Below are 17,003 nucleotides of genomic sequence, written 5' to 3'. Positions count from 1 at the left end.
CATGGACTCCATATGAAGAATACTTCAAAGAGTCCTATTGGGCCTCCGGCCTTCGGCATTAAGCCGCTGTAACTACTGGGCATCAATCCAGGGCTTTAGCCACCTTCAAGAACTATAAAGGTCCCTTGTAGGTGCACTGGGGGCCCCGTGTGACACGCGGAGAGTTGAGGTGTTATTATTCCTGCGACGACACCCTTATTCTCGCCCAGATCTCACATCACCTGCCTAGTTTCCTGTTGGCTTATAATAGGAAGAGGCAAAAAGGCCGTATGCGCTGACGAAAACGGGGAAAGTAGTTAATGCCAGTACAGGACTTGGTTTGATTTTCTGCTCAAAGTAATCTCCCACAAGGTCTTTAAAGTGTTGTTTAACGCCCACAAGTCGGGCGGCCGGGGCCCACGGCAAGAGAAATGCACACCTGGGTAAGATGAGCATGAGAAAGGAGAAACATCAGAAACCCGCCATACCAAGCATCGACCTGCTCCGCCTTTTTAGGACTCAGACAGGAGTCTCGCCATCCGTCGCCACGTAGACATTTACTGCGCGAGCTTGAACGTCGCGAGGCCCTCGGGCATGTCCGCCACCGACGCGCCAGCCTGGGCAGCCTTGAACAGCTCCGTGGTGTCCACCTTGGCCTCGAGAATGGCCGTGTAGTTGTACTGTGTCCCGTCGGCCAGGTACACGACATTCGGCTGCACGCATTTCGCATCTGACCCCTCCGCGTCCCGCGGCACCGCCGCGCCGCGGACCAGCTTCCTGTTGTTGAACCCGTAGCCCAGCCCGCCGAAGGGGCCGTTGTTCAGGCAGACGTAGTCGCGGCCGCGGCTGTCCTCCTGCTGGCGGATGCTGCCGCAGTTGGAGGGCGCGTGGCCGCGCGCCTGGATGTTCCACCCGCGCGGGATAGCGCGGAAGGAGCCGCTGCCGAAAATGGTTCCTTGGTTGACGCTGCAGCACGTGTCGGGGTTATAGTTGAAGCAGATCGCGCCGCCACCCGAAGTCGAGCAGCCGCCCGCGAATTCGAGGTGCAGGTCGATGGCGGCGGCGGAGGTGGCGAGGAGGGCGAGGGCAGAGACCTTCATGTTGGCGGTTTGAGGGGGATGCAAGAGACTGTTTTGAGAAGTCTGTTGAGTTGCTGGATGTGGAACCTGGAGCTTTCCTTGGGGGCTGATGATGGTTGAGCTGGTTGGAGAAGGAAAGGGTTCAATAGCTCTAGGAAACAGACGAGGAGCCAGCCCTTTATGCTTTTCCGGACATCTCTCACCATCTCGCCTTCGATCTGCCTACAATCTATCCTGTGTCTTGTTGATCCACTGTGCTCTCCGCTTCTCTGATCCCCCGTATCCTCCTCCGTTGGCGTCTCGGACTCGACTGCTCTCCAGGGTTGCTGGTTTCCGAGGCCTCATTGCATCCTAGCTTCTCGTGTCTTCACCTGCCTCTTGTGGCCTGGGCCATGGATCTACGGCCCTCCACTCGACTGTGCATCACGACCCACGACGTCGTCAATGCCCAAATACATGGCCGGTGTGATGTCGAGCCGGCTGACGCTTCGGACTCGTTCTCTAGGACCCAAGGGCTGCCTTCTCTTGGACCCGAGCGCGGCCTCCAACTCGTCGGCTGGCGCCTCGGACTTGTTCTCTCGGACCCAAACGCAGCCTCCCATTCGCCGGCTACCCCCCCTTTCCATTTACTATAGTCTCGTCAACCCCGCGGGTAGATGTTTAGTTGCACAATAGCTCAAAGTGGATATAATGCTTTCTATTAGCTATTTAGTGCCTCAAAAGGCGTGGAAACTGCCAACGGCGGTGGCATGTCGATGTCTGTACCGCATCGCGCCGCTCAGCGGCACCGGCCCTGTTGTGTAGGCACCCGTTTTGCAGTCTGAATTCCACTGCCTTTGCGGCCAACTCGAGTCATTCATTTAGCCGGCCCTACCCTGAGTCCTGTGGGCCTCGCCGGGCTCGCACTCTCGCTTTATAGACGGGTAAACAAGCGCGCTCCAATATCGTGGGTATCCACTGGGCAGGGCCCTCCGACGTCGAGGGCCGTAGCGGGCCGCCGCGGCCAATCGTCGCATAGGCTTTGGTCGGCCTCGTCTCGGACTAGAGCGGAGACTCGCACTACCATGTTGCTTGAAGTCTTCAGTGTAGGGTTCTGTCGTTCGCCTATTTCGTCATGGCTACTACCCTCAAAAGGCCGCGCGAAAACCGATCCGTACTCGGATTTCCTATTTATGATCTTTTGTTGTCGAGCGGAGTTTTCTATTTCCGCTTTTCAGACGACGCCGGCGGGTCAGCGTGATGATCTGTGGTTGCCTGCTGCCTGGGCTCGAGTCTCCATAACGGCGGGTCCGGTGGAAGCTGGCTGTATCTCCCAATCCACAGCTTGCCTGTATTTACAATACGATCGATGAACAACGTGTCTCGCTGAACTGGTCCCAGAGGACGCTCAGATCCAGCTCCCTGCTAACCGTCCACATGTCTGTCGGATGCGCAGTCCGGAACTCGGCAGATCTGCCAGTTGCCATTACCAGCATGGAGTGGACCTGTGGCGTATGGGCTACCCGGGATCCGGATCGAGCACATCTTGTGGACGCGCGCCGAATGGTGAAAAGAGGCCGCCGTCGCGTTTGGCGGCACAGCTGCAGTCTGTATCGCCGCAGCCCTCCTCGCTAGAAGCCCCACCAGAAGAACATTGAAACATCCCGGGCACGAGAAAGGGGAGAGAGAGGTCCGCATCAAGCAGCGGCTGTAAAAGGGAGCCGGCGTAGAGGGAGCCGCAGTGCGCCGCCACCTCGGCCGAGTCGACGTGGAGCTCGTAGGGGCACATGTTGGCCATTCATGGCAACGCGATCCTGGGCGTCACAACGCTCGCGATTGCTGACCAGCGTTAGAGCCGCGGCGGCGCAGATGGCAAACCCTTCGTTGTCGTATGTCAGGTGCGTCACCGCGCGAGCACTCTAGACAGGAGGGATAGTGGATAGCACCGGATGGATGGCCTTGGCGGCGTTGATCGCCGCGTGGCAAGAGGGAAACCTCAGCTGGGAAAACTAATCAGGGCTGTTGGATGCGTACGTCTGCTTCTGCACGCGAATCAGCCCAGAGAACTTCGCCCAAGCTGATGGCGTGACCTCGGACGGCATCGTGCGCCTCTATCTGTCCAAGCCGTGCTGAGGTGGGTTTCCGAAACGAGCTTCGTGCGTGCCACGCATCCTTTCGCTTCCCAATATTCCAGGGGTTTGGCGGATGACGATGACAGGGGAAACTGATGTATCGCTCGTGCGCGATCTCCTGGAGGAGCTGGGTTGATACCATGTTTGCGATGAAGTCGGCACCATTCATGATCTCGTTTGCCACCTTATCGAATATGCACCCTACGCCGAGCTTGCGGTAACGGCAAGTACCAGCGAGGCTGTCCAGGCAGATTATAGCCTCCTCGCACAAGAACTTATATCATGATAACATTAGTACCATGGTGACGGGAGGTTGGCCATGCAATCGGGGTAAAACTACTGTATTTGGCATGCGATTTATGTTCCAAGGAGTGTTATACCAATAGGTTGACTGTTCGTGTTGAACATCAAAAGCCAGCCTTGCCTGGCGTTGGGACGTTGTCGAGCACGCTTCCGAACCTTTGTTGGTTGTTTACAGTGACACCGACCACAGTTCCGATGATAATCAACACAATAATTATTGCTACGACGATAAGCCAATCTTTTGTGCGCCTCCACTTCTTGGGAGCCATATCAAATGGCCTGTATTCTTTCTTGGGAGGCGTGCTCGATTCCATGGGATCGCGTGCTACAGGCGCTTCTATAGAAAAACGGGTAAGTGTTTGCGTTCGGATCCTAGGCACAGTAGGCTTCGGAGAGGTGTTTTTGCATGGAAGTAGCGAATGTACGCTGACTGGCCGGACTAACTGGTAATATTCTCCATGCCCTGTAGGTTCGCGGGCGGGATGGTGCGGAGGTGTTGTAGTCTGGCGTGCTGTGCTCCTCGTCGAGCATGAGACGGGCAGGAAGCAGCTCGACATCTCGGACTGGGCATATCCATGCCACATGGTAGTCCTGCGGTGTCAGCTTTTTGAGACCTTGCTGCGGCATCGTGGAGAGGCGAGTGGGCAAACGAAAGCGGTAATGGAGTGAGTTAGGCTTTGTTGAGGAGAGCAGGAGAAGGCTCGTGGAATGATTATCAGTGCAAGCAGAAGCGGGCTTGGCTTGAAAGAGACAGGAATGGCGCTGACCGAACGGATATGGGCCATGTTAAATAAAGAATCGAACGGAAAAGATAGGACTACGGGGCTGCACAAGGGAATAAAAAAGGGACACGTGGAAGCAGCCGTCCTCGGTAGGTCCCTTGCAGCCAACTTCCATGAAGCCCGAGCCCTCCAACCGATTCAAGGAACGGGCAACCAATCGCGTTAAGGGGAGGCGAATGTGCAAGTATTGCACGACAGTCTTGGGCCACCACAATTTAACGAACGGGCTGCCAATCCGGGCGGCCGTTTTCCGGCACCTTGGCGGAGGAGGGGCCGGCGCACTGCCCTCTCGAGGAAGATCAGAGGCCATATTTCCCCCTTTTGTTTCTCTGCTCAGGTGGTAGCCTCGCCGTGGTGATCTCTGGGGCCAAAAGAGGGGTAGATATTTTTGTAGTCAAGGCACCCACCGAAAGCCCAACAAGGCTGCCTCCTGCCCTTCTTGGGGATGCGCAATGGTACCGTACCCAACCTTGACCCTGCCTCGATGGATAGTCCAATCCCCATGGTCTTTTCCATGGCTCGGAGACTCCCTTGCACGTGAAAGTGCAGCTTTCCTTTCGCGGTGACTTTGGGTCGGCGAAGCTGAGGCGGCAGATGGCGTAGCAGTCCAGCCGGTTGAGGGCTCAGTGTAGGTGTGTGGTTGGCTTGGTGAGTTGCCACCGCCTGGCGCCTCGCGCGAGACAGCCTCCCCCTTCTGGCGTGTTCCTCTCGCTGCTTCCAAGGCTAGCGGTTGCATTCTGTAGATGACCATAGATTAAGACCGACCTATTGGCTCGTTGAATCACTCGGCTGACAAGCACGGCGCATATTTTGTAACTCAGCTGCAGGTAATTAATATATCAGCGTCGATCCTGGGAAGCAACGCGGCCATACAGCCCAGGTGAAAAAACCGGACACATCATAGTCCAGTCTGCCTGACCGGGCGCAGTAAGTTGCGCAAATGTGCTCGGACACGCCCAGAGCGACGAGTTGAGTTCGGGGCTGTATATTGCGTGACTACACCCACGTTTCTCCTCCCGAGTAACTAAGGGCTAGTAACTGCTTGATCCGTAGAAGCAACGGGGATCGCAATGTTCCAGCTGCTTATTTTCATTGCCATAGCAGTTCCCACGGCCTCCTCAAGGCCCAGGCTCAGACTGCATTGTTGGTCGTTGCCTCCTGGAGCAAGTTGAGCTGGTTCGTCAGTCAGATTACTGGTGAACCGAGTACACGTCTAGGGCAGCTAGGTAAAGAAAAACGCCCCCCTAAAATAAGGGACATGGATTTGGGATGACCACTAGTTTTTGATCCTCGGGATGCTTCCTTGTACTTGGGCAATCGTCGCCAAGCAAGGCCACTCTGCGGTCTGGTGTGGTCTGACGCAGCAGCAGTAGTGAGATAAAAAGAAAGAGCTACAGCATGGAGATCTCTCAATAGATCTTTGATGGAGCCACCTAGGAACCGTTTCTTTACGGGCCAAAAGCAGGCTTCTCCTCCTTCGAAATCTAGGCTGGGTCGCAGAAACCGTAGGCAGGCAACGACGAAACCAGCCAGCCAAGGAACTGCACGTATACTAAACGGCCTCACAAGGATCTGCATACCAATGCTGCAAGATGAAGGCGGGGGGACAGCTTGAAGCCACAAGGTATCCCACCGAGCTCTTGTGCCGTGGTCCTACATGGAAGCCTCAGCAGCCAGGGAGGGTTGCACAACGTAGGTAGGCTGGGGTTAGAAAGCAAGAACAGTACTTCAAGGCAGGCTCCAGCCCACACACACTGCATATGACTTGAGATTTTGCGCCAAGCTTTAGGTGACGCTGGGCGGGATTGAAAGACGACAGGGTCAACGCTTGGGGGTCAAACTGCAACCGAGTGTGGCTCGCCTGGATTAATTGCCAAGCCGTGTATATTACTGTCTAGTATGGGGGCACTGAGGTTGCAGTATGCCTCCAAGACTTCCTCCGCTTGACACTAGCCTCCCGGAAAGCCGCCGCTGGGGGAGCTTTGGTGGCGTGTCATATTTGGGTGCCACGGGGAGACCTCCCCGGTCATTTCCAAGGCGAGGCCTTGGAACATCCAAGACGAGCTGACGACTTGCTTCGCAGACTTTGACATTGAGCAACTCGAGCGATGCCGTGGATGTGGATGTCCTCAATAGCGACGCCACCGCTGACGTCCGGACCAGTTTCGTGCGGAAGCGGTTTGATGATCTGATGCGCCGTCGTCGATGTTGTCTGAATTGATTGTTGCCGAGGAGCTCATCAGTTCGACGCGCTCGAACACAGCAGATATGAGGTTGGCAGGCGTTCGACGCTCTCCTTTGTGGTCATCCAGAGCCACCGCGACATAATTGGGGTACAAGGTTCCGAGGCCGTGAATGAGGTTGTTGATTTGCCTCTCGTCGGGGATGCTGAACCCGGCCTGGTCCATCGCTTGGCGAACCTGAAACCACCGCTCCGCATACTTCTTAACGTCGCCGCCATACTTTTCGACTGTCATGCTGAGGTACTCCTTGATCAAAACGTGCACCCGGGCGTGAGCCATCTCGCTGATCGTGGCTACCACCTTGTCCCACAGCGCCTTGGGATCTTGATCATCATCGTCTTTAGCGGGCTTCCAACCGGCCATTTCGAGGTGTACCACAACTTTGTCGATACTGCTGCGGATACGCCACCACGCCATCGTACGCCGAGCGAGCCACTTGGAGACTTCCTCGCTATCCTCATCACCCGCAGGTCTTGCTGGCGGGTTGGCGGAGATGAAGGCGGCGCTGCGAGTTGCTGCGAGATGAGCGCGTACTGTACGCTTCCAGGCCTCAAAATTGCAGGGTCCCAGCAGCTCTGGGATCTCCGCCATTTTGTCGGTTGGTGTAGGAAAAGGAAAAAGAAAGGAGTCGAGCGGGATGATTGCTGGTCTCCTGCGGCAATGCTCGCTTTATTGTAGTGACTTGAAGCTGATGGTGGTAGCGAACGCGTGTTCTCTCGTGTGTACACGCGCCGTGGGCGCAGTCCGTCGAAAATCGCTAGATAGGAGCTCGCGGATACTTCGAATAGCTTCAGATTGATTGTAGCAGGCGGAACTAAGGGCCACGACCTGTTGGATGCCTCGTGCCCAAAGAGGAAAAAAGTCAAGTAAGTGCATGTGTTCGCGCCACATCTCCCGAGCCACAGCGAGTGCACCGTGCACCCGCACGTGAGTAGTGCTTAGGTAGGTAGGCACCTTACGTCCTCCTCACCTCAAACAGATTGCTCTCTGGCTCGTCAACGTGCAAAATGGATCCAATCAACGCCGGTAACCCCTGAGCGCCCATTATACAAAGACACCTCTCTGCTTCTGGCTACAACATTGGAGAATTTTAAACCTCGGTCCCTAGCGTTCAGCTGGGATGGGTGCAAAGTTCGTGGGACGGCTGTCCCAGACGAGGGCCTGGGGATTATATATGAAAGATCCATATCTAAGGAAAGGTGAGGCTGTGGTTGTTGGCAGTACAATGACATTTGAGGGCAGCATCGTGGCTGGGGCCATTGAGGTGCAGGCCGGACCCATTTTCGGGTGCGGGTGGCCCTGCACCGAAGGATGGAAATGAAGCGAGCACACCGCGAAGGCCTTGGCGAGGACCCCCTGTAGACCAAAACATGTACAAAATAACCTTCATTTCGTCAATCTAGAATCAGGTTATGCTAGACCGATGCCCTACTCACTAAAGTTGGCTTTTCGCCCGTGACGGCTTCGAGCATTGCTGATCCGCCATAAACTCGACCGAACCCACACAGCCAAGGTTGCTTCTTGGTAGGGATAGTGTCAATGTCGCGCACCACCACGGCACTCTCCTCGGACCAGGGGCCGTCCACCACGCCGTCGACGGCCCCTCCAGCAGCGGCGGCCCTCACGACCCCATTCACGGCGCCGCCGTCGTGCGACGACATATGGATCAAAACAAGGGGCAGCTTTGTGGCCACGTTTGCCACGAATCACTCCAAGACCACCCACCTGTGGGTGACCATCACCGCCTCGAACCAGGCGGACCCTCGGTTCGCGCCGTGCCAGCCGCCGGGCTGGGACGCCGGCCCGACCGGGACCACGGGCACGACCACCCACGACGGCATCCTCACCTTCAGCCCGGCCGTGTGCCCGAGCGGCTGGACGGCCTGGTGGCTGGGCCACACCTACGTCCCCTCCGTCACGGGGATCGGCATCTTCACCACGACCACCTACCGCACCATCTCCACCGCCAACTGCTGCGCCCCCGGCTTCACCTTTGGCTACCCGGGGCAAACTGTCGGCGAGGCACTGAGGGGGCTGGGCACATTCACGACATGGCCGGGGTGCCTCCAGACCATCACCTTCACGGAGCCGTACCGGGGAGGCCACGTAAAAGTCCACCGCTCCTGGCACGTCAGCTGGGAGGCGTCCGACACGACCTCCATGTCGCCGACGCCGCCCGAGCTGCCCTGCTACGACCCGACGGTGACGAGCTGGCTGCCCGGCGAGACTATCCCGGAGCAGTACTGCAGGCCGATGCCGCTTCCCAACGACGACGAGTGGAACCAGTCCGTGGCGTGGTTTCTGATAGTAGGGGTGCCGCTCCTGTTTGTCGCTCTGGCCGCCACCGCCTGTTTCATTTGTTGCCTCTGTCGGCGGAGGCGGAGGCAGAACAGCAAGGATAACGCGGAGCAGATAAAAATAGAGAAATTAGAACTAAGTCACAACAAGCAACCTGGGTTAAAGGAGCTGGAAAAGGTGGTGGAGCCTCAACGTGTGCAAATTACCCAGAACGAACGGGAGAAGATACAGAAAGCACGGCCTGTGCAGGGGGTACAAGAGAAGATGGAGGAGAAAGAGCAAGAGGAGACGCAGGAAACACATCAAGTACAGCCTGTGCAGAAAGAACAGGAGAAAGTGCAGTAAACGGTACAAGAACCTCTACCCGCTCAGGCAAGCTAAGCGCCAGAGAGCCGGATAGAGTGGGGAAAACTTTGATGCAATGGGCACCGACGCTATCACCGGCCTTTCACACACGTTTTGAGTGCTAGCTTGCCAGCCTGGTAGCAAAAAAATTCCCCCAGCCTATCCCCTTCCGGTATATCGCAAAGATCCCCGTGATCATGTCCTGAGATCCATTACATCTTTCGCCCTCACGGCAAGGCCAAGCTCTATCAGCCTGGTCTCCATGGTCTTGCCGGTATCCGTTCCTCGTGAGGATACGTCTTTGAAGGCCTCACGGAGTTGCACGATAGCCTCCCCGTGTTCACCCTCACTTGGATCCAGAAAAAGCGTCGTAGACAGCACGCCAGTGATCCTTTCGAATAGAAACTCTCGGTCTCCTTGATTGGTAATCTCCACGCAGATTGGGGGTGTCTCCTTGTCGAAGAGCTGCGGACTGAAAAGAATCGGACTTTGTTGGGACTCCATTTTCGGAAGCCGCAGGACGACTCTCTCGACCTGTTCGAGCTCGGGGCTGCCACGAATGCGGGCGCGCTGGCTCCGGCAGTGATCGAGGAGTATATTTAGTATCAACTTTGCGGGAACGGCGAAGACGGCATGGAGATCCTCCGCAGTTTTCACCTTGTGAAGTCTAAATACGGGCGTTAACCCCCGCTGAATTTCGGCAACGGAAAAGAAAACGAGGTCTTGAGAGCTTGCCCCGTGCTCTAAAAGGCTTGTAATCGTTCCGAGTGTGTGGAGGACGCGCTCGTCTGAGTATTCCCCCACTTTCCGGTAAATAGGTTGCGTCAAAACACTGACGAGAGGGGTCATCATCGGCCACAGTTGCCTGGTCATCGGCATCGATGTCAGGGTGTAGAAGTCGAAAGGAAAAGAGCCTGCAGCGTTTGGGTCAGCTCCTGCATCCAGCAGAAACCTCACCAAGTCCCTCCGTGCTTTCAATGTGTGTTCATCCCAGGGCGAGAGCCCCGCAACCGTGTACAGTAGGAGCTGTGAAAGATCTGGACGAGATATCCGCCTCGAGTGGAGTTCTTCGGTGATGTAGCCGATAATTCTTTCGTCTCCCCAGCCTGCTGCCAACATAAGAAACTCCTCCGGCCCACAAAACAAGCCCCGGGTGATGAAGTCTCTTGGGAATCTGTGGCCGCGACTTCTGCGTTTATCCGGCGGAACGATTGCGAATAGACGCTGGGAGTGAAAAAGTTGCTGCAGGCTCTGAAATGCCTGCTGCAGTTCTTGATTTAGGGGTGGCGTGACCTTCAGCTTGTCTGTAGGAGACGGATCTTGGGCTGGTGTACTGTTCAGTAGACCTAGATGTGACATCAGGCTGCTGGGGCCCTCCTCACCAACCCGGATGCCGGCGAGACGGCTGGCGTCGGGAACGAAGAGGAATAAAGAGCAGGCGGCCGCTGTTGCCTTCAGTGTTCTGATCCATACTTGCAATATCGATAGCTGGGCGTGTGCGAGGATGGCTTGAGCTGAAGTGGACTCGATGAAAAAATCGAGGAAACATCGATGCCCGAATTCGAAGGTGGTGCTTTCGTTCACATCCGAAAAAAAGTGACAATCCCCTCCCCATGGGTAGATGATGAATCGTGGCCAGTGAGTATTTGTTCTCAGCTCTATAAATCCCACACATGTCGCTTCGACATCTGACTTAAGCCATTTGAGGTTTTCATGGAGGAGGTCCATCGTGGCCTTGAACTGCTCATCGGACTCCAACATGTCAAGGCTGGGGATAAGGTCTGGCTTGGAAGCGAGGAGGAGATGAAGTGGAGTGATTGGTACGTGGCGCCGAAGATATGGATTCAGAACGGTTTTGAGAATCACATTGAGGTAGAATGCTGCTCGTTCCCTGTAGACTCGCCTGTCGTCGCCAAGTCTTGCCCACATATCCTCGCACATACTTTCAATTCTTGATGGGAGAACGCCGATTCTCTCCGCAACATCCTGGCGGGTCGCCAAGGTCCCGTGTTCCATGCCTCTCTTGATGCTGGTGACGGCAAGTCGGATCCACAGGAAGACGCCCTCGGCCTTTCTTACAAGCCCATCAACCAGGGAGGAGTCCAGCAGAGAGCCGGGAACTGTTCTGCTGCCAACACCGAGGCGCTCATGCGCGTATGCATAAATATCATTACGGTTGAGATGGTGGACTTTGAGCTGTGGGAACCGACCCAGGCGACTCTTGAGTGTGGGTTCCGGGCGGGAGGAGACGCAAATCTTCAAGCTGGGGATGTGCTCTAGCTCGTCGATGAAGTCCATCACCGCAAATTGTTCGTCGCTGGATTTGACTTCATCGACGCCGTCGAGAAACATGCAGACAGGTCGGGAGTATTTGTTCAACAGCGCCAGGAGAGATCGTTGAAGCTCCCGGACGGACCAGTCCGAGTCCGAGCGTTTGGCAGAAATTCCGGGTGTTTGTTCTAGCAAACAGACGAGGGATCCCGTGTCTTGTTCGACCAGCTGGAACACTAGCGAGCATAGAAGGCCTTTGAAGTTTTGCTGCATTTCTGATCCGGCGCGCCAAAAGAAGTGTGAGACCCGTAGAGTGTTGGGTCTTCCTGAATCAAGGAGACGTTGGGTTTCTGGATTGTGGAAGAGATAGCTGAGGAGAGTAGACTTCCCCGCCCCAGGCTTGCCACTGATCCAGTAGATCTTGACATCCGAGCGCAGCCATCCAGGAAAGCTGTCCCAGTCAGTGGCGAGGTGCTCCTTCTCGCCTAAGACCCACTGTAAGGTGTGCCTGTGCTCGGGGTCTATGCTGTTCTTGCGTCCGTTCATTTCCGGAAACCTGAGGCTCTGTAGAACACGGTCTCTCTTGGCCTCGAGAGCAGCGTCTAAATGGAAGTTCTCTGCCCCATTCAACACTTGGTGTGTAGACTCGCGCGCCACCGCACTGATCTGAACAGCAAGTTCGTGGCTCGATCGACTGATCTCCTGTGTTATGTGCTGCTTGACCCCGGCTTCAGATCTCTGGCTCTCTGCCGAGACAGCACCGCGGATTGCGACAGCCTCGGAGGAGACAAGATTGGTGAGGCTGCGTTGCCCTAGTTTGTATTCGCGCACGAACTCTTGATGGTTTTGGCTGAGACTGTCGAGCTGGATGTTGGAACTGTCGATTCTTTTCCTACGGGTCGAAAGGGCATGTGTTAGCATCAAGGGCGAAGGTCATAGGGTACCCGGTCTATTTGTGCTTCGCGAGATGGTTAGGTTAGATAGCACTGGCAATAACTTACAAGATCTGGGCCATCATCCCTGTATTCATTAAGCTTTCCACTGCGTGGAGATTTTCCTCCAAGATCTTCAGTTCTCCCTTGTTCCAGAAGCTCTTTATGCCAATCCTCACGGCCGTGACACGACTGCCACCCGCGGCCGGGCCTGTCAGGCGGCTCACCCCATCCACGAGGGCGCGTGAGACAGTCTGGCACTTTTGGCACACCTCAAGTAGGTCATTTTCGAGCCCGGGCTGCGTTGCGTTGTTGGCGGTTGCTGCCACGCAGGCGGCATGGACCTCGGTCGCGATCTTGTCGAGCAGGGCTGCTTTGTCGGTTAGGATGGCATTGCTGTCGATTGCTCCTGTGTGAAAGACCTGGCGAGATGTGGTGATGATCTCCCTCCCGATTCCGACGATCTGGAACACGTTGCATGCCAGGCTCAGCGCCGCAAGGGGTTCAAGGCCGGCCATGGCGACTAGTTGGGGGCCTGGCAGCAGGCAGAGCAACAACGGGCCGACAGATTGACGGGTGCAAGACTGCAGAGGCAGCGGGGAACCAAGTAGGAAGATAGGGAGGACTACCTACCTACCTAAGGTCGTGAGACTATCGTGTGAAAGAGAACGAGCTCGTGGGAGTAAAGAGCGGCAAACAACGTCGGGCCTCGTTTGTGTGGCGGAGTTGGGCACAAGGGGCTAGGCAGGGGGCTGCTGTGTGCCAGCAGCCAATCCTAGCACGTCGCTTGATAAAAACAGCCGCTGCAGCTGCAGACTTGCAGCTGGCCGACCCGAGCGCTGAACGAGTGCTATCCAAGCCACGAAGAAGGTCGCTTTCTTGGCTGCCTTGCAAACTGTCTCGCAAACCGCCTCGCCCGGCTGCTTTCTCGCCACCCCACGCGTGCACGACAGGCTATCTACCTAGGTAGGCCGGTATCTAGGTACCTAGAGGTAGGTATCTACCACACAGGTACACGAGCGCCCCCAGCCTAAGTATTTTATCACCCCGAGGCGGCTCAACAAAAGGCACCATGTAATGATGCAGGTCAATCCGCATGCATTTCATGGCGTTATCAAGAGAATAAACACGAATCGCACACCTACGCCTTTTGGCAGCACTACGTTTGGACCGATCCAGATTGGGCAAGAAGGGGGGTTCAACGCTTTCCGTGGCACCTCAGGAGGGAGGATCACACCGATCCATTGGGAGTAGCCCAAGATGGCCAAGGCTGTGTAACTTACTGCCAGACACCAGCGATATGGCCCAACCAATCGGTGCCCCTCTCGCGCAACTTTGCTCGACTTGTATGGGAGAGAATCGTGGGCTTTGTTCGGGGCTGACATCATCGCAGTCTTCGCCGTGCAGATACCATTCTCCCTCTGTGCTGGCATAAGAAACCAAGTGCATACCTGCGGTTTGGGCTACCTAGGTCCTAGGGATGTAGTAGGGAGGTGTATATATCATGGGACATGTGCCCCAGCTCGGCCGGATAACCCATTGCTGCTTGGTAGGTATCCTCTCCACGCAGCAAAATTCAATAGTCGCCGCTCGATAGCAAATCGGCAGATGCAAGAGGCTCTCCACCATTACGCTTGGGGCCCTCGGAGGAAGGCCTGCAGCGGTCATAAGCCATTTCCCACGTCTCCCTAGTCGGTCATCGTTACAAGTACCACGAAAAATAACGAAGTTCTATTCGAAGTACCGTAGATGATGGCGGGTATTGATGGTTCTTGCTAGTTTGCTTTGGTTAAGCGTATAATCTGGCAAGTATTCTGGCAAAGGACTGTTGAAGTGGACCATTTGCTTGATTGCGTAAACAAAATTCGGTTGTGTGCCGGTTGTAGATTGAGAGTTGTCTGTCAGTTTTGGACTTTGGGTTCCAAAAATGGACGTCTTGGATCCCATTTGCTCCCAGCCTCACCGTCCAACAAAGAAAGGGGACCTTGAAGTGATCCAGCCATGGGTGGGCGCACCCTTCTGCCACCGACAAGCAAAATTCCACCCGATTCGCGTGAGATAATTATCATGCCGTCGCACGCCCTGGGCTTGCTTATGGCCCAAACAACTCCACCAACCGGCCTCCACTGCCAACAAGAGACCACCCGTATACGATGCAACTTTTGGCGAGATTGGATCGCGCTTTAGGGACTTTAGGACCCGAGACGGCCCGAGACAGAGGGTTGTCGACGCGGTTCAAAAGTTCCTGCCGTCGCGCAGGGCGCCTTCCCCTTCGCCGTCGCTGCCACCGTTTTCGACAGACGTGGTATGGTTCTAACTAAACCTGCCGCCGTCCAAGCTTGCCAGCGCGTCGCCGCTCCTCCGGCTGAGGCCAAGTTGCCGAACCGTCAAGCATGGAATCCAGCAGCAGTCTGGAGATGCCGCGATGACAGGTAGGCTCGACGACGACGACGACGGCCATGTCGCTACGCTCTCTGGCAGCTTAACCCGGACCCCTGGGCCGGCCGTTGGCACTTCCTGGCTCCATGCCTTGCCCGCCGCCCCTGGCACGACCGGGCCCTCGAGGCGGCGTCCCGCCCCGGCCCCGAGCTCTACGGCGCCGACTCGCGCGCCGACGTCTGGACGCTCGGGAACCGGCTCTTTGGCACCGCCGACGACCCGGCCGTGCGCTTCCTCCACGCCGACATCTACGACGAGGGCGACGAGAAGCCCACCGAGCTCGAGCCCCTGCGCGGGCGCGTCGACGTCCTCATCGTGTGCGGCGTTACGGACTTCTTTGACCACCCGAGCAACGGCTTTTGCCTATGGCCCGCGGTGCAGCGGCTGACCAAGCCCGGGTCGCTGGTCGTCGGCTGGAGCCTGGGGATGTCTGCGGGCCAGTCCATGGAGCTGCACGGTCGATTCTACCACGACACGGCCGTCTTCCGCGAGATGATCCGGGTTGACTACTGCGCCGGGAGATACAGCCGGGACGTCAATAGCGAGGTGCCTATTCAGGAGCTCGGATGGGATCAGTCGGATCTCGACTGCCTCCCTCCAGTCGACGCCACATTTCCCTATTCTGCCACGCCTCATCCTCCACCAAACGTGACTGGGCGCGAATTTGTTCTCACGAAACTGGGGGACTGGCAGCCTTGATAACGATAACGCGCAGGTGCCAGCACGGAGCATGGTTCCTTTCGCCCAGCTCTTTACCTCCGGCACCGAGCTTCTCTCTGGTGTTGGGGTGCTAATGGTGGGGTGTCATTGGCTAGAGGCCGAGGATTCCGAGTCCCATTTTCTCTCCCAGTATTAATCCATCCCTAAAGAGGACTGGATGCCATATACTCCAGCAGGTATGGTCGTATGTGGCAGTTAACTAGAGTATGGCTAGCTATAACTCTGTCCTATGGCAAGATTTCCTGGTAGCACCGTTGAGACGCAGACGTCAAAGATAGAATGGCTGGCGACGGAACGGCAGGCTCAGAGTCAGGTCCCTAGACCAGAGCAAGGGTAAAAATCCACGAGTCGTACTGCTGCAACCATCAGGGCATCCAAGTGGGATTGAGGGCCCCGCCAGGGCGGCTCGGACTCGGCGTAGGGCCGCAGGCCGGGAGTTTATTCTGACTTGGACCCAAGGCCCCGCCCAGTCGCTGGCACGGTTGTGTAGCATCTACAAAAGCCTGCATGCCCACCCCGTGGGAGGCAAGTTATGTTAGGAGCCCTGAGGATATCTGATATCTGGAACACAAAACCTAACAGCATTCCCCACCCCAACCCCCCAACCATACGGATTCGACAAGCACCAAGGGACCAACCGAACCTTAGTCATGGCTTCTTCCCCCTCCTACGAGTTCTATAGCCGGCTGGTTGCCGCCTTCGAGGCCGACGAGAGCGGCCTCCTCGGGCGCGTGAGCCTGCTGCACTCGACCGTTGGCATGATCCAGTACGTCTACTACATCCACCTCACGCACGCCGACGGCAGGGGCCCGCTGCCGCTATGGATCCACCTCTTCCACCTCGCGCACGACTCGGTCTTTGCCTGGGTGCTCGCCACCGAGGCGCCCCGGCACGGCAACCACGCCTACTTCACCTCCATGTCCAAGGGCCTGGCCGTGTGGAGCCTGCTCGAGGTCTACTGCATCTACCGCGCCGTCGTCCACGAGCGCGAGGGCCTGTTTGCCGACAAGGACGACGGCGACAAGAAAAAGGGCGGCAGCGGCAGCGGCAACGGCAACAACAGGCCAGATAGGACCCTCGCCTACGTCCACTGCCTACTCCAGCTCTTCACCTTCTACTGCCTCGTCCTCACCGTCAACTACATGGTCGGCCCGGAAGCGTTCCCGCACTGGACGCTGCTGGCCAAGGTGCTCGCCTGCGTCGGGCCCGGCGGCCTGTGGCTGGAGCGGGGGTCACGCAGGGGCGCGAGGATGGGCCTGGCCGTGCTGTCGGTCGTCGACGCGGTGACGTGTTTCTCGCCCTACTCGAGGTGGGTGCTCGTGTGGCCCGAGGTGTTTGACAACCCGGTCTTCTACCTCACGGGCGTCTGCTGCACCATGGTCGCGCTGTTCAACGTGTACGTTTTGACGAGACTGCCATATGTCTGATGGACTGTGGTTGGTGTGTGGGAAGATTATCTGGCAAAAAAAAGCGTGTATCTTATGTCACAGTATCTTTTGTA

The 17,003-nt window shown here is 56.7% G+C and overlaps 8 protein-coding genes across 8 annotated transcripts; 3 read left to right on the top strand and 5 right to left on the bottom strand.

Moving 5' to 3' along the window:
* Positions 1-157: 157 nt before the first annotated feature.
* Positions 158-1,182, bottom strand: GGTG_10774 (hypothetical protein). The gene has a single exon (XM_009228650.1). It carries the CDS (start codon positions 1,077-1,079, stop codon positions 537-539), a length of 543 nt encoding a protein of 180 aa, XP_009226914.1. The 5' UTR covers positions 1,080-1,182; the 3' UTR covers positions 158-536.
* Positions 1,183-1,456: 274 nt separating this feature from the next.
* GGTG_10773 (hypothetical protein) lies at positions 1,457-1,660 on the bottom strand (the record flags this gene model as incomplete). The annotated part of the gene is made up of 1 exon (XM_009228649.1): positions 1,457-1,660. One exon carries the CDS (start codon positions 1,658-1,660, stop codon positions 1,457-1,459), a length of 204 nt encoding a protein of 67 aa, XP_009226913.1.
* Positions 1,661-2,556: 896 nt separating this feature from the next.
* GGTG_10772 (hypothetical protein) lies at positions 2,557-4,099 on the bottom strand (the record flags this gene model as incomplete). The annotated part of the gene is made up of 5 exons (XM_009228648.1): positions 2,557-2,811; positions 2,882-2,956; positions 3,072-3,408; positions 3,629-3,809; positions 3,898-4,099. 5 exons carry the CDS (start codon positions 4,097-4,099, stop codon positions 2,557-2,559), a joined length of 1,050 nt encoding a protein of 349 aa, XP_009226912.1.
* Positions 4,100-6,082: 1,983 nt separating this feature from the next.
* Positions 6,083-7,376, bottom strand: GGTG_10771 (hypothetical protein). Its single transcript, XM_009228647.1, has one exon. The coding sequence runs from the start codon at positions 7,086-7,088 to the stop codon at positions 6,384-6,386; it is 705 nt and encodes a 234-aa protein (XP_009226911.1). The 5' UTR covers positions 7,089-7,376; the 3' UTR covers positions 6,083-6,383.
* Positions 7,377-8,129: 753 nt separating this feature from the next.
* GGTG_10770 (hypothetical protein) lies at positions 8,130-9,313 on the top strand. The gene has a single exon (XM_009228646.1). The coding sequence runs from the start codon at positions 8,159-8,161 to the stop codon at positions 8,897-8,899; it is 741 nt and encodes a 246-aa protein (XP_009226910.1). The 5' UTR covers positions 8,130-8,158; the 3' UTR covers positions 8,900-9,313.
* On the bottom strand, positions 8,868-13,055 carry GGTG_10769 (hypothetical protein). The gene is made up of 2 exons (XM_009228645.1): positions 12,413-13,055; positions 8,868-12,303 (listed from the first exon to the last, which is right to left on the bottom strand). Exons 1-2 carry the CDS (start codon positions 12,859-12,861, stop codon positions 9,336-9,338), a joined length of 3,417 nt encoding a protein of 1,138 aa, XP_009226909.1. The 5' UTR covers positions 12,862-13,055; the 3' UTR covers positions 8,868-9,335.
* Positions 13,056-14,270: 1,215 nt separating this feature from the next.
* Positions 14,271-15,645, top strand: GGTG_10768 (hypothetical protein; the record flags this gene model as incomplete). The annotated part of the gene is made up of 2 exons (XM_009228644.1): positions 14,271-14,396; positions 14,825-15,645. The coding sequence occupies 2 exons, from the start codon at positions 14,271-14,273 to the stop codon at positions 15,479-15,481; spliced, it is 783 nt and encodes a 260-aa protein (XP_009226908.1). The 3' UTR covers positions 15,482-15,645.
* Positions 15,646-16,024: 379 nt separating this feature from the next.
* Positions 16,025-16,983, top strand: GGTG_10767 (hypothetical protein). The gene has a single exon (XM_009228643.1). The coding sequence runs from the start codon at positions 16,153-16,155 to the stop codon at positions 16,927-16,929; it is 777 nt and encodes a 258-aa protein (XP_009226907.1). The 5' UTR covers positions 16,025-16,152; the 3' UTR covers positions 16,930-16,983.
* The last annotated feature ends 20 nt before the right edge of the window (positions 16,984-17,003 follow it).

The sequence above is a fragment of the Gaeumannomyces tritici genome (assembly GCF_000145635.1).
Source record: "Gaeumannomyces tritici R3-111a-1 unplaced genomic scaffold supercont2.6, whole genome shotgun sequence".
Taxonomy (NCBI): Eukaryota; Fungi; Ascomycota; class Sordariomycetes; order Magnaporthales; family Magnaporthaceae; genus Gaeumannomyces; species Gaeumannomyces tritici.
Note: the sequence above shows the minus strand (reverse complement) of the source record. Positions and strands in the feature narration are given on the sequence as shown.

What these genes read in the sequence shown, in the direction of transcription:
- GGTG_10767 (XM_009228643.1), top strand. Translation starts at nt 16,153, where the DNA reads ATGGCTTCTTCCCCCTCCTACGAGTTCTATAGCCGGCTGGTTGCCGCC.
- GGTG_10769 (XM_009228645.1), bottom strand. Translation starts at nt 12,861, where the DNA reads ATGGCCGGCCTTGAACCCCTTGCGGCGCTGAGCCTGGCATGCAACGTG. An exon ending in GGGATGATGGCCCAGATCTT is followed by an intron (nt 12,304 to 12,412) that starts GTAAGTTATTGC and finishes TTCGACCCGTAG; the next exon opens with GAAAAGAATCGACAGTTCCA.
- GGTG_10771 (XM_009228647.1), bottom strand. Translation starts at nt 7,088, where the DNA reads ATGGCGGAGATCCCAGAGCTGCTGGGACCCTGCAATTTTGAGGCCTGG.
- GGTG_10774 (XM_009228650.1), bottom strand. Translation starts at nt 1,079, where the DNA reads ATGAAGGTCTCTGCCCTCGCCCTCCTCGCCACCTCCGCCGCCGCCATC.
- GGTG_10770 (XM_009228646.1), top strand. Translation starts at nt 8,159, where the DNA reads ATGGATCAAAACAAGGGGCAGCTTTGTGGCCACGTTTGCCACGAATCA.